This window comes from Rosa rugosa, chromosome 2 (assembly GCF_958449725.1).
Source record: "Rosa rugosa chromosome 2, drRosRugo1.1, whole genome shotgun sequence".
Lineage (NCBI taxonomy): Eukaryota > Viridiplantae > Streptophyta > Magnoliopsida > Rosales > Rosaceae > Rosa > Rosa rugosa.
Window position 1 is genome coordinate 62,584,621 of NC_084821.1, and position 13,775 is coordinate 62,598,395.

Below are 13,775 nucleotides of genomic sequence, written 5' to 3' on the forward strand. Positions count from 1 at the left end.
GTAGCATAAAGTAGGTATTTGCGAGAAATTGACAGTTGTCGCCCATATGACATTATGCGACACTCAATTCCTAGCAAAATGTTAATTATGCGACAATTTCTACTAATTGTCAGTTAATATTTTTGTGACAACTTTAAGTGACAAGTTTAATTTTCTCACAAAAGACCAATTAGGCAACGATTTCTACGGGTTGTCGCTTAATGACTATATGACAACTTGAACTTTCTCACAACCTATCGATATATCATAAAGGAAAAGTATATTATCTTCCACCGTTTCTATGAAATTTCTCCGATATCGTTAAATATCTCCGATAAAATGAAGAAATATTTGTAAAATGTGAGAAGAGATAAAAAATCAAAAAGTTACTCGATTATTTATAGAGAAACATACATTACGGAATATTGAGGTTATGTGGGGGTGTAAAATTTAAAAACAGTTTCTAGTCAAGAAATGGCATAATAGAGAAGCAGCAATCTGTTTGGGAAAAATGCTTCGAGGTGAGATATCTCAAGGCGGATTTGGGTGAGGCAAAATCCCCTCAAGACGAATCTAGGTGAGACGAAAGCGTGAAACCTCTCAAGGCAGATGGGTGAGGTGAAATCCCCTCAAGGTGAATCTAAATGAGGAGAAACCTCTCGAGACGGATTTGGGTAAAGAGAAATCCCCTCGAAGGTAATCCAAATAATGAGAAATCTTCTCAAGGCGAATATAACTACAAGGATACTTACTTGCAAGTGGAGACCAAATACTTTAATGAAATTAAAAGTTAAGCATGTATCACAGCTCATGAAAAGGATGATAATTTCTAAATTTAACACAATTTGAAGTTATTAAAAAAGCTATCATTTCTCTCAAACCATAAGCTTTTAAGTATATATATTGCTTCAGGATCAGTCTATCATTTCTCTCATACTTTCTACTTCTTTGAGCACAGTTCGATTTTTATTCTTCACTATTTGATTTAGATATAATGGAGATTAACTATAATTGAGCAGGGAATCAAATGAGTAGTGTAAGTAACAAGGACATTTCGTAACATTAACTCACCAGAGACAAAGAAAGTAGGTCGATCACATCACATCTTCTCAGGGTTACATTTCCCCATAAGAACACTTTTATTTTAATCTCTCATATTTCTATATGCTATTATATTTCTGAATGAACTTAGAGATAACAGCCTTATAGAGCGGTATCGAATCGATGCATTAATAGTTGTTGATTTTTTTTTCTTTATGAGATAAGAGTTATACTATGAAGATAAGATCTTAATTAGCTTAGTTGTCAGACTACAATTCATATATCTCTTCAATGAAATTTGCTAAATAATGCCCTGCGGCGGTGGTGTGCTTTTAGAGTCTAAAATTTTAAATTATTCGTTTTGTATATTGGAGGGAAATTGAACCTTCATCTAAGCTAATTTTAATTTAAATCCTAATTTTTAAAGCTTTAATTAATATATGAACACCGGATTTTGGAGGAAAAATATACCAAAGAAAAAAAAAAGCGCAATGCATAAAAATGAGCGGGCTTCTTCTATATCAAAATAGAAGTGAAAAATTTGTACCAAAAAAAAAAAAAAAAATAGAAGTGAAAAATGAAAATATAAACCTAATCACTTCTGCCTCTTTCTCTAAAAAAAAAAAAATCACTTCTGCCTCTTCCCCTTGCATCCTCATCAAAGCCGCCCAGGACCACTTCTCTCTCGTCACCACCAAGCTCACCTCCGCTCTCAACCTCACGCCGTCCATGACCGCCGTCATACTCCTCGCCGTCGGAAATGGCGTCCCGGGCGTCTTTGCCTCCGTCGCCGCATTCCGCCGTGACAACTACCGGACCTAATTCGGCGGGATCCTCTCTGCCGGGACGTTCTTCGCTGTCTACAGGGCCGGTTTCGCTCAACCTGGCGACGTTCGTGAGGAACTTCATGTTCTATTTGATTTCAGTTCTTGTTCTATAGGACCGGGTAATTTTTGTAGCCACCGCCTTCTGCGCATCACATCGCGAAGAAAAACAAAGGTGAGTTTCCTGCTTCTGGTTTAATTATAGCTTTCTATTGTTTAATTATACTCTTCATTGATTGTTTGTATCTTGTAGGGTGTTTTATCGAACCAATCTGAGGCCGCCTTAGATAGAATTTTGAAATTGCATGATAAGCTTACTGATGCTATTCCAAAACTCTCTGTGAGAAAGTAGTTGGCAGTAGCTATGAGAATTTTCGGTCAACCCAATGGTATTACTAATCAGTATATCTAAGTGTGTAACATAGACCAGATGTCCTCATGAATGCTTAGTTTGAAGGAGAAGCTCAAGCATAGTGCGAGGAAGAGTCTGAGTATGTTTATATGAAGGTCTCTTTGGGATAGGTAACAATATTTCTACTTTTCAGTTAGAGTGAATGTGAAATTGTTTATTCTGGAACTTGTGACTTTAGTGATACAATTGGTCAGGGACTATGGAATAAAATGAAGCTTTTTGATGCAGAACAGTCCACTTTCAGTGCTTTGGCTGGCACCGCAACTGAGGTGATTGTTTCTTGGCCAATTCACCATGTAATTTGGTCTGTTTTCTATTTACTGAATCAATAATTTTTTCAATTTTGGGTAGAAAACTGAGTTAATTGGGATTTGGGATTAGATTGAGCAACTCGCATACTTGATGTTCTGATGCTATGCAGGCATGATGCAGAAGCTATTTGGGTTGCAATAAGTCTGGTGAATCCTAGGTTGGTAGATGCAATGAAGCTATCATTCAAATTATTTCTTCATTAAGAGAACTTGGTATCATAGTGGAGGTAACTTGACATCTGGCCTTGAAAAAAATTATTTGCTTCATGTTCGAAGATTGATTACCTTGAAAAGTTTCAAGATTCTTTTATCTCTTATGTTCTTCTAGTGCTCCACTAGGTTCTTTAGGATCTTTGAATTTCCTATCCTTTCTTTCTTCTAACCTTAACCCTTGGCCCCATTATAACCTTGAATAAAGACCTTTTTGATCTTTGAAGTTGTGCATTCGATTTGTGGAGACTTGTGTGGAGGGGTGAGCATATGGTGTCACTGGCCTTTCGTCCGAGTTTTGGCATTCCAATCGTGGGATCATATGTAAAAAAAAAAAAAATTTCAGAAAAAGCCTTTCTTTCTTGTTATCATATGTGAGCTATTTGTTTGTCTTATTATATCATTCCTCTCACATATAACTTGAGTGAAATATATGCTTATACATCAAGTCAGAAAATCATGAGTGAAAAGAAATTGAGAGCATATTTGTGAGAAATTGAGTTGACGCTTGTTTGACACATGAATAAGTTGGTTCTCCTTTGTTGCACTAGTTTGATTGCCCATGTATTATAACTTTAGCACTATAGTTATCAAAATAAATTAGCTTTTAAGTGAGGTTATGAATTCTGACATGTGAGTGTGTGAATTTTGTTGACCATACTTGTGGGCATTATAAGTTCTCTGAGATGTTTGGAAGACATTAGGTCCGTGTCTTTTGTCTAGTTAGTTCTCTGTTTGCTAGGGACTAGCAAAGCTTAAGTGTGGGGGTATTTGATAGGAGCATAATTATGTGATATTAATAGCGTTAATCTCTATACTTTCTTTGTTAGTTTAGTATATTTTCTAGTTATTTACGTTGTTTATTTGTTTTATAGGTATCTTGGAGTAAAGAAGGAGAAAAGAAGTAAAAGAGGGATTTGAAAGGCAAAATCGGGAAATCTGCCTGTGCAGATCAGTTAACTTCGACAGAGCACTGAGACCAGCTCAGAACGATCCAGATGATGATCTTTATATTTATAGAAAGCCTCGGATGTCTAGTTTCCAGATCTTTTTACGGTTCGTCAATATCATTTTTCTAGAGGAAGTTATGACCGATTTAGTACAAGAAGGTCAGGCTGCGCGTGAATCTGAGGTTGGACGGGAATTTATGTTTCGAAGCCCAAATCACACCGAAAAGCCCGAGGACGAGTTTGTGCTTCATATATCAGCTCAATATAGACAAATGGCATGATGTGAATGGTTGGAATGAGTCATCAAGTTCAAGAGCCAATAGGAAAACTCCACCTAAGCACGCTAACCCTAATTCTTTTAAGTTTTGGATTTCCTACACAACAAGAAAGATGGAGGCAACCTCTAACCATATAAAAGGAGATGATTCTGCAGCAGCTCTCTCTCTCTCGCTCTCTCTGCCTCCCCTTCTTTAGTTTGTTTTGTTTCTTCTATGTTTAACTAGTTTTTATTAGTTAGGGGGCTGCTTGAAGCCCCTAGACATGAACTACAAGATGATTTGACTTTTGATTTTATTTTCTTTTAATTCAAGATGAGACTTTTGTTTACTGCTTTTCCATTGATGAATTCTTGCTTGTATGCTTTGAGTGCACGCTTAGTATGCATGTTAGGGTTCTACCGCTTTGATTGTTTGATGCCTGGATCAATAGTTGGATTCCTCAAACCTTCTAGAGAAGCAATTGTTAGTTTTCACTATCAAGTAAACTAAGTCCTAGGTTTAGCAAGGCGCTAAGTTTATTGCGATGCCTAGTGATGTCTCAAACTCTTTTAGACCTTAATGATCTCTGCATGTTTAATCTAATAAGCGTACCTTTAGGTTGCATTGCTTGGGAATAGTCTAGGTGTAGAGCACTTCCTGCCTAGCGTACGAAGTAAGAAAGGGTAATAGGTTGTGTTCAAGCGTACCGAGCCAACCTGAGCATCTTCATCTAGATTAATTGAATTAGGATTAAACAAATTGTCTTGTGTGTGATTGTCCGGGGTGGATGCATCTTCCCTAACTATCTTTATCATATTGTTTTCAAACCATCTTAAAATCTGTTTTCGTTACTTTCTGTCCTCTATATTTTTATAATTATTTTATATTGTAAACGATATCCGAATAATACCAAATTTTGTGTGCTAGACTCCCTGTGTGTCTAGTATATCTCTGTAAATTTTCGTAATTTTCTGAGTAGTTTAGATTAGGTTTTTAATTAGGTTTTCGACTGCTGTTCGCTAGGGACAGTGGTCACTTTTGTGACATTGTTTTGAGTAGTTATAACCTTAGTCCTCTGCGGGAAAGACCCTTGTTTACCCTTGCTACAATTGACAATCTTAAGTGTGAATAAGGAAAATCAATAGCTTATAAATTTAGCTATCACGATCTCCTTCAGATTGGAAAAGAAACTTACTACAAAGAATTAATTTTTTTGTTTTTAAAGCGTTACTGCAAGACATGAATACTTGGGCATGATCAAAGGTAGACAATACTGTTATAGACACTAAATATGCACCATAGCCGACCACATATTCTAATTAAGAATGCAGAGTGAATTCTCGACTGAACAAAATATATAAATAGATATAACTGATGTGTAATATGCTTTTAATTGTAAAGATAAAAGACAACACCTTTGAATCCCATGAAAAGTATCCATCTTGAATTGAGATTGCTGGAAGCCCAGGTTCCAGAGGAGGGTTGGGTACTAGAATTCTCTCCTCAGTTAAAAATAGTTCCTCCAAACGCTGTAAGGATACATTTGCATTTACAACCTATCACGGTAGAGCAGAGTCACTAGATGCAGAGACTCACAAAGACTACGAGAATTAGATGACACGCCCATAAGCACAAAAGAAATGTAAAGTACAAGGTCTACCAAGTCTAAATGAGATAACATAAATGTAGGTGATGACAGATGAGTTAACTGATAAGAAGCTCATGCTACCTGAATTAATAAGTTGGGCAGCATTTCTAAAGGGAAGCGTAGCACTGCAAGAAGAGAAAGCGATGTAAATGCCCTTGCAGGTGTCAATTCGCCTCCAAGGAAAGTGAACGCCCCAAATGAAGTTACTGTCACAACAGCTGGGATGCTGTTGAGTATAAAACTGTTCAACTGCAAAACCAATTAAAACAAATGGTCAGAGAAATTATGCGGTGACAAATAAATAGCCCGTAGTAATGTTGTATCAGAATTAAATATTATGAATCTATCAAAGATTCAAAGAGTAAACAGTTACTTATCCATATATAAACTCAACCATCAGCACAACTTATATATTGAAAACTGTGCTCTAACATTTTCTTTGAATTTGTAGCTGTATATTATATCACTAATAATGTTAATCTAGGTTGATATCTAATTTTATGCTTGAACGTGGTCACATAGAAATCAAGATTTTTACCAATAATAAGTCACTCTAGAGTATGCCACACTAGCATAAAAGCATAAATCTACTATGATATGACCTTGCCAGCCTCGTAAATAGCTGCATCTGCAATTAATCAGTTCGAGCCAAGTAAAAAGGCTTTACACGGTGTGATAGCAGTTAGTTTACTTACTCAATTTCAAACAAATGGAATATCAATCACCTAGGGTTACTTCTCTAGTTAGAGCACTGATAGAAAGTAATGAAACGAAAGCCTGAAATTGAAACTTCCCACATAATTTAAAAGTTGAAGTGTTGTGTCGTACAGCAGATAGTAATTGCGCTTTACAGAACCTTGAAAGCTCATCATTTCGTATATTTTGAACTTGCTGCTGGAAACTTGTCTCCCAGGAATAACATCTGAAACATAATATTTCAGATTAATGACAGAATAATCACCATCACCGCTAGGCTATATAAAATAATCTAATTCAGTCATACTTCACAGTGTCCATGGCAGCTAAAATTTCATTCATGAGGCTAACTCTCTTGTCAGTCTGTTGCAGTCCATCCTTTGTCAGTTTCCGCATTTTGCTGAACATCGTTGTCTATTTACAAAAGAAATTATAGAAAATGATTCATCATGCGCAATAAAATTAAACGAAGAGTATTTTTTTATTGACAGAATCAACAAGTGACGCTATCAGAAAAAACAAGTGACGCTATCAGAAAACTGAGATCTAAGCACATAGACTAACTAGTGGAAAATGAAACTCACTAATCCTGCAAACAAATTCAAACAGACAACCAATAAAACCAGTAATTTTAAAGCAGGAAATAAATACAAATGCATGAAAGCAGACAATGTTAAGGTTTTCTAAGCTTGAACTTGTGAGAAAAGTCAATAAAAGGATAATACAGACTGTTGATAGCAGAACCAAAAAAGAATAATAATGACATGCTGACCTGGATGGGGATTGCGAGAACTAGCATCAAGGATCCAATAAGCGATGCAACACCTAATTGTTGGTAAAGAAGAACCATAGCTACAATGATACGAAAAGGAGCAGACCATAGTCCGTGAAGGTTTCGGGCTATTTGCTGAATCATGAGAAAGACCATGTTAGTTATAAGTTTATAATTGAATAAACTGAGTTAATAAAAAGCAGTTCAAAGAATTAGATATGCATTTCCTTCTTGCTTGAGATAAGTTTGCCTACAGATAGACGACAATAAGTAGTTTTCTATCAAGGTAAAATGACAAGGAATTGAGGAGAAGATGAGAGAGAGAGAGAGAGATAATTTTGTATACCAAAAATTGGTTCTATATGTTTAAAAGTCTCCAGAAGACTCTAAAACTGTTTAGAGATTTATAGCATTTCTTCAGGTATGACGATATGTCTACTTGGGCATACCTGGAGTGCATCAGCATCTGTAGATATCATATTTGTTATCTTCCCAGTTGGGAACTTCTTACGGCCCTCATGTGTTATTCTTATAGATTTACGGAATATAGCAGCTACCTACAAAAGAGTAAAACAAAGAAATTAACTTTTACTGAATCACACAACATGAAACTGAGTTGGACAGTTGAGCTTCGATTTATATTAGAATTGCTTGTTAATACAGATGAAGAAACTTACCAAAGTTGATCTCAACCGAAAGCCGACTCGCTGAAGATTCTGGTAACACTGCGATGCAGGGAGCACACCAAATGACTAGACAAAGATGAATAAACTTGTCAATGTAGTTCACTATATTTTGAACTAACATTTCATACTTTGCACATTGTTAAACACGATGATACTTAAGAAAAGTCCAAGATAGAACCATACCACCCCAATGAAAATTAAGAAGGCATATATATAACCAATCCAAGCTGGATCACCTCGCTGCATTGACTGCATGGAATAACAAGACAATTACAGAGAGTGTTAAAATGCAAGTAATATGCTTCACAAAGCAGGTTCATTCAATTGCTCAAATGAATGATGATAAAAAAAAAATTGACATGATTCTTGAGCTACTAGAGTAATTGAATGCATGATATAATAATGTTTAGGCTAACAGTGATGATATCTCTCCTCAGAAATAGTTGGAGAATTGCAGTATATAACTGTTCAATACTCCAAGATGAGAAGTGTTGAAGCTTCAATTGCAGACTCACATACCTCCTTTATAAACAGCTTTCGATATGATGGTTTAGACATGGTAAAATTAAGTCTCTACTGATAAGGCTTTGGCAAGAAAGAAACTAACCTGCAAGAGATGATTTAATAGAATGGGACTCGATAACTGAGACAGATCCTGGCCAATCTACAAGATGGATAATGTTATTAGAAACTTCTTATGAATCCATCAATCTATGAATCCACACTGTTTGTAGCAGTTCGCACCCCCAACTTTTTACCTTGAAAAAGCCTCCCAACCAGAACCTACGTAAAACAAATCAACAAACACAATGAATATGGAAATGCAATCTTACCAAATTCAATTGAGAACTTACAAAAATTAAATAAATAAAATAAAACTAGTTTTAGTTCAATTCAACGATTACCTTCGTCCAAGGCTACAATGCAGTGCTCTCAGAAGCCATGGCTTGGACCTCTGAGATTCTTCAACCCAACATTCCTGAAACCTGCAAATCCCAAAATGATTATTCATGTGGCGAAGTGGCGCAGTGGAGATAAAATGAGGAAGTAACAACTGAAAAGGAGGCAAACTTGGACCTTTTAATCAATGTCTGTGTCTGATCCCATGTGTCCAACTTCCAAACATCTGCTTCAGTGATGGGTTTTCTGTAGCCCAGCTGCATAAGTGGAGTCATCCATCCAAAATATATTCCTATACAGATGCATAACAAAATATTAACTGTAGCGTACATGAAATTGCACCTAGCAATCAATCTTCTCCTTGCATGACTCTAGATGACCTCACCCTAAAGGAACTCAAACAAGGACCTGGTGGATGGTATCTTCTCCGTGCACAACATTACTAGTTTATCAAGAACACGTGAGGTGGCGTATATGGTGTGAAGAACCAATCAGTACGATCACTAATAGGTGGATGAGAGAGAGAGAGAGAGAGAGAGAGAGAGAGAGAGAATCAATTGTCAACAGGACAAAAGAGAAAAGTAACAGAAATGCATTTCCATTCAACTTATAACTCCCACCTAATCAATATGGAGCCAATAGTAGAACATTCTCAGCTAATCCCCATAAAAATATGCTAAGCAAGAACCAGCAGAAGACAGTTTAAAAACTATAAACCTCTGCATCAATTCGGGGAAGTTTTAGGCTCCTTACTGGAAATTATATTAACATGCCGTTCAGGGCAGATTTGATCTTCTCCTGGTAGTGCTTCATATTCAGCATTGTCAAGTGACTCAGATTGCAAAACAACGTAGCCAGGATAAGGATCCAAACTGGGAACATAGAAGAGAAGTAGAATTCCAAACAACACCTGCATGAGAACAATAACCAAAGACTAAAACATGAACTTAATGTGGAATGACTTGAACAAAACAGTGTGTGTATCCTCTGACATCAGACTTAAGTATAACCAGCTAGATGTAACAGAAAGAAAAAAAGTAAGAAACAATAATTGGGACAAACCTGGCAACAGATAGTGCTTATATACAGGTACAGAGCAGATCTGCAAGAATTCAGTAAGAACAAAGATTGTAAGAATGTCCAATACAGTTTGAGAGAAATGACAGATATAGTGAATCATTTCTTGTCTACAACAATTAATACATTTTGTTTCTGTAAATTTAAATCCATATATACAACAACATTTTGTTAAAATTTGTGTAGTTAACTATTATTTCTAAGATGTAGGCTCTTAGGACGTGAGATAACAATTATCTTATACTCTATCATTCTTCCTCATGAATGGACCTACACAGCACTGGAAAGCCCAACAAGTGGAATTCAATAGAAGGGAATGCAGTATTGAGTCAGTGAAAGGAAGATAAACTAACCCACTGTAGGAATCTGTCACTCCAAGAATAAGATTTAGCACCATGGCATATCCTACCAAGACATAAAGGACTCCAAACCTTACGTACCATCGGAATTCCCGAATGTATATCTTAGTTTCCAAGCCAATCAATATTAGCATAGAGCACCAAGCAAGAGCTTCAATGATTGAAGAAGTCATCTGCAAGAACACAAATAGTTACATTACATCCAGGCTTCATGTTGTATACAATCACCTTGGGTTACTATTCACACCTATCAGATCAAGATTTTAATAGCAATCAAGAATTTTGAACTTTTAAATGAGCTAATCACCTCCCTTACATGTTTTGTTAATCACATACTATTCTGTCTGTGCATGCTTACATTTGAAAGACAGAGATCAATAAAGCATATCAAAAAGCAAATGTTCCCTCCAAAAAAAAAAAACAAGAAACCCACCTCAAAAGGAGCAAAGCCAGACGGGTTAAAAAGTGATAAACGCATCACCAACCTCAGTAGAGGCTCAGCAGTGGAGTAACCAGCCAACAAACCCAACAAGTAGTTATAGTAATTTGACCTCAACCTGAACCTCCGGGATTTCAAATTCTTCTTGATCATCCATATTCGATAGCAGCACAGGCTGAAAATAACTAAATGAGAAATGCAGATGACCATAGAGTCCATTGCACAGGGAGTGTATGAGCCAAAAGCACTGACTGCTTTGGCCCATACCCCATTAGCTTCTGGTCGACAATACCAGTCTATTGGCTTAAACCCCATCTCTGGTATTCACTACAAACTAACACAGCCACTTCCAATTTGACACAGCTTTGTTCTCACTCAATCTTAACACCTAGTTTCCCACTGCAATAAGAAAAGGGAACACCTTTATTCAAGAAATTGCCATTGTTTTATTGGGTTCCATAAATTTTGATGCTAGCTTCATTCGCATGCATCTGCAATCCAATTTAAACAGAACCCACATAAAACCAGAAGCAAACTTTGAGAGTAGGCAAGAAAAAGAGTAAAGCGGGTACCTTTGAAATGTGCTGAAAACGAAAGCTGGGCAAGAGATTCTGCAAGAGCAGAGGACTCATTGCACAAAGTGAAGTCTTCTCGTTTGAAGAAATATATAAAAACAAATTCATTGGAAGAACGACATGGACGAGATTAGAAAAAGACCAAAGTGAAGTCTTTGAATAAGAAATGTATAAAAACAAAAAGAAGAAGTGGCTGTAACAGCAGAGGTGAGTCATGGTGTTTCTAGTTTTGGCTGGTTGAGCAGACCATTATGATTGGAGTTAAAAGGAGTTTCATATTAGGAATGGCGGGTATTGGGCAGAGCGTCTGGCATTCACCCAAATGGCGGCTCAACCGTGACGTGGCAGTCAGGCAGTTGACCGTTGCTTAGTTGTTACTGTTAGAGTCACTGTTATGTCAGATGACAAAATTCAGTAAAAGTCGCTGCGATCAACGACAACAGTGTAACACTGTTGTCGTTGATAGAGGCCGACTAGTATAGCCAAGAACAAGATAACACATGTTCAATTACTAGCTAAAAGTGTTTAACAAAATGTGAAGAAAGATTCTATCACAATAAACTATTTGTTCAAATAAATCATAATTTGTGTTTAGCCCAAACTCTAGGTTACTTGACCTAGTGGTAATAGGATTAAATTAGAATGATCTAGATTCCTACTCAATGTACGATTACTTTCCTTGTATGATTGAGATTCTATGCATTGTAATCCTCTATATAAAGAGGTCCCTATTACCAATGAGAATACACAGCAAATTCCTCTCAATTTCAGTTTCTCTAAAACACGTTATCAGCACGAATCTCTAACCCTGAAAACCCTAATTTCGTAACCTTCAAAATCCTGCAACCACCGCCCCACATATCGAAGCCCTATTCCCAAGAAGCCCAGAACCGGCGGCGGAACCACCGGAACCGGCCGGAAAACCCCTGAACCGGCCGTCGGAAAAATCAGACCGGCCACGCCTTGTGCCTGCCCTGTGCCTACCCTGAGCCTGCCCCCTGCGCATCTGTCGAGTTGCTGCCGAGCCCTACGCACCCCTGTGCCTGCACCTGCTGACAGCCCTGCACACCTCCTGCCGAGTGCTGCCGACATCTGCCGAGAAGCCCTGCGCGCATCTGCCGAGCCCTACGCACCCGTGTGCCTGCCCCTGCCGAGACCTGCCGACAGCCTCCAGATAGCTTCTGCAAGCCCCCTGCAGCAGCCCCGCACAAGCGATGCAGCAGCCCTGCACCTGCACCACCCTGCCTAGCTCCGGCCACCACCTCCGGCCATCAACTTCCGGCCACTTTTCCGTTGACCTGAAGGGACCTTTTCCGGCCATCTTCAAAGGACTTTTCCGGTCAAGATTTCTGGCTATTTTTCAAGGTAAACTTTTCTAAAAGTTTCCGTTTTTGAAGTTTTTCGTTATTTTCTTCTTTTCTCGGGGACTTGCAACCTCCCTTCTTCTTCAAAGGGGAGACCAAAAGCCGAACTGTGGGGGTTCGTGCTCACTCCAAGCTTGGAGCTTGTTGAGATCTCCAAACTTAGAATTTGTAGAGAATTTATGATCGACCACTTACATCATTGTTTCGATCTAATCCAATATCTCTTGGAATCGAATTTCTTGGAAGCGACTACGCTCGGAAATTCCTAATTTCTTGAAAGCGATTACGCTCAGAAATTTTATATGTTTTCGTGGTAGCCTATTTCGCTCCGAAACTAACCCTAATTTCTTGTTCTCTTTCAGGATGAATAACCTGAACAAATTGGACTTTGCTCCATTGGGAACAACTGGCTCTGGATATCACAGGTGGGTTCGTGATGTCCGCCAGCATCTCAATGCCGATGGAATCTTGGATACGATTCTCGAGCCTAGCCAGGACGTGCTAACTGTTGAGCAAGCTCAAGCTTTGGAAGCAAATAGAGCAGCCTTAGAGGCAAATAAGGCAAAAGCCATCATCCTAATGACTCGTCATATGGATGATTCGCTCCAGTACGAGTGTATGAATGAAGAAGACCCCAGAAGGCAGTGGGTCTCACTCAAAGAAAGATTTGGCAACGTCCATGACTCCTTGCTTCCTGACCTAGAAGTGAGATGGCATAGCCTCCGCTTCTGTGATTTCAAGTCAGTTATTGACTACAACTCGGAAGCCCTTCGCATTAAATCCTTAATGGAATTCTGTGGTAAAGAGATCACAGATGCGATGTTGATTGAGAAGACTCTCTGTACCTTCCCCGTCTCTGCATTGATGGTTGCTAAGAACTATCGAATCGATGTTACTGCAGGACAGATCACAAGGTTTCATGAGCTCATTGGAGCTATGAATGTCGCTGAAAAGCATGACAACATCCTTGTGAAGAACTATAATTCGAGATCCGTGGAAACGGAGCATGTTCCGGAATCCAATTATAGTCGTGCCCCTAAGAGAGGGCGCCAAGAGCGAAACCCTAGTCTTAGGGATACTTCTGGACGTTTTGGTCCATATAATCGCTCTACTTGGGAAGGTAATCGCAAAAATAAGCGAACACGGAACCGAAGAGGTCAACGTGGAAAGAGAGAGGGAGGCAACGCCTCTGGCCATGTTGGTGACGCCACCAACACTAAGAGCCATCTAAATGACGCTTTCAAAGTGCCTCAATCAATGGAGTTTGAGCAAAGA

General features: G+C 38.3%; 1 protein-coding gene and 1 long non-coding RNA gene across 4 annotated transcripts; one reads left to right on the top strand and one right to left on the bottom strand.

The window, feature by feature from the left end:
* The first annotated feature begins 1,623 nt into the window (after positions 1-1,623).
* Positions 1,624-4,333, top strand: LOC133729176 (uncharacterized). Of its 3 annotated transcripts, none has more exons than XR_009856274.1 (5): positions 1,624-2,019; positions 2,098-2,366; positions 2,451-2,560; positions 2,678-2,794; positions 3,653-4,333. It is a non-coding gene; the product is annotated as an uncharacterized LOC133729176 (long non-coding RNA). The 3 variants fall into 3 exon arrangements; XR_009856273.1 differs by having other exon boundaries at positions 2,451-2,525; XR_009856275.1 differs by having other exon boundaries at positions 2,485-2,794.
* An 870-nt stretch (positions 4,334-5,203) lies between these two features.
* LOC133731242 (ABC transporter C family member 12-like) lies at positions 5,204-10,895 on the bottom strand. Its single transcript, XM_062158662.1, has 17 exons — positions 10,556-10,895; positions 10,117-10,295; positions 9,749-9,788; positions 9,440-9,596; positions 8,864-8,978; positions 8,692-8,772; positions 8,545-8,569; positions 8,394-8,450; positions 7,970-8,035; positions 7,778-7,852; positions 7,550-7,657; positions 7,101-7,235; positions 6,636-6,742; positions 6,461-6,554; positions 5,714-5,881; positions 5,400-5,540; positions 5,204-5,257 (listed from the first exon to the last, which is right to left on the bottom strand). Exons 1-17 carry the CDS (start codon positions 10,874-10,876, stop codon positions 5,204-5,206), a joined length of 1,923 nt encoding a protein of 640 aa, XP_062014646.1. The 5' UTR covers positions 10,877-10,895.
* Between the last annotated feature and the right edge of the window lie 2,880 nt (positions 10,896-13,775).

What these genes read in the sequence shown, in the direction of transcription:
- LOC133731242 (XM_062158662.1), bottom strand. Translation starts at nt 10,876, where the DNA reads ATGGGGTTTAAGCCAATAGACTGGTATTGTCGACCAGAAGCTAATGGG. An exon ending in ACACAGACATTGATTAAAAG is followed by an intron (nt 8,773 to 8,863) that starts GTCCAAGTTTGC and finishes TGGGATTTGCAG; the next exon opens with GTTTCAGGAATGTTGGGTTG. An exon ending in TGCCCAACTTATTAATTCAG is followed by an intron (nt 5,541 to 5,713) that starts GTAGCATGAGCT and finishes CTACCGTGATAG; the next exon opens with GTTGTAAATGCAAATGTATC.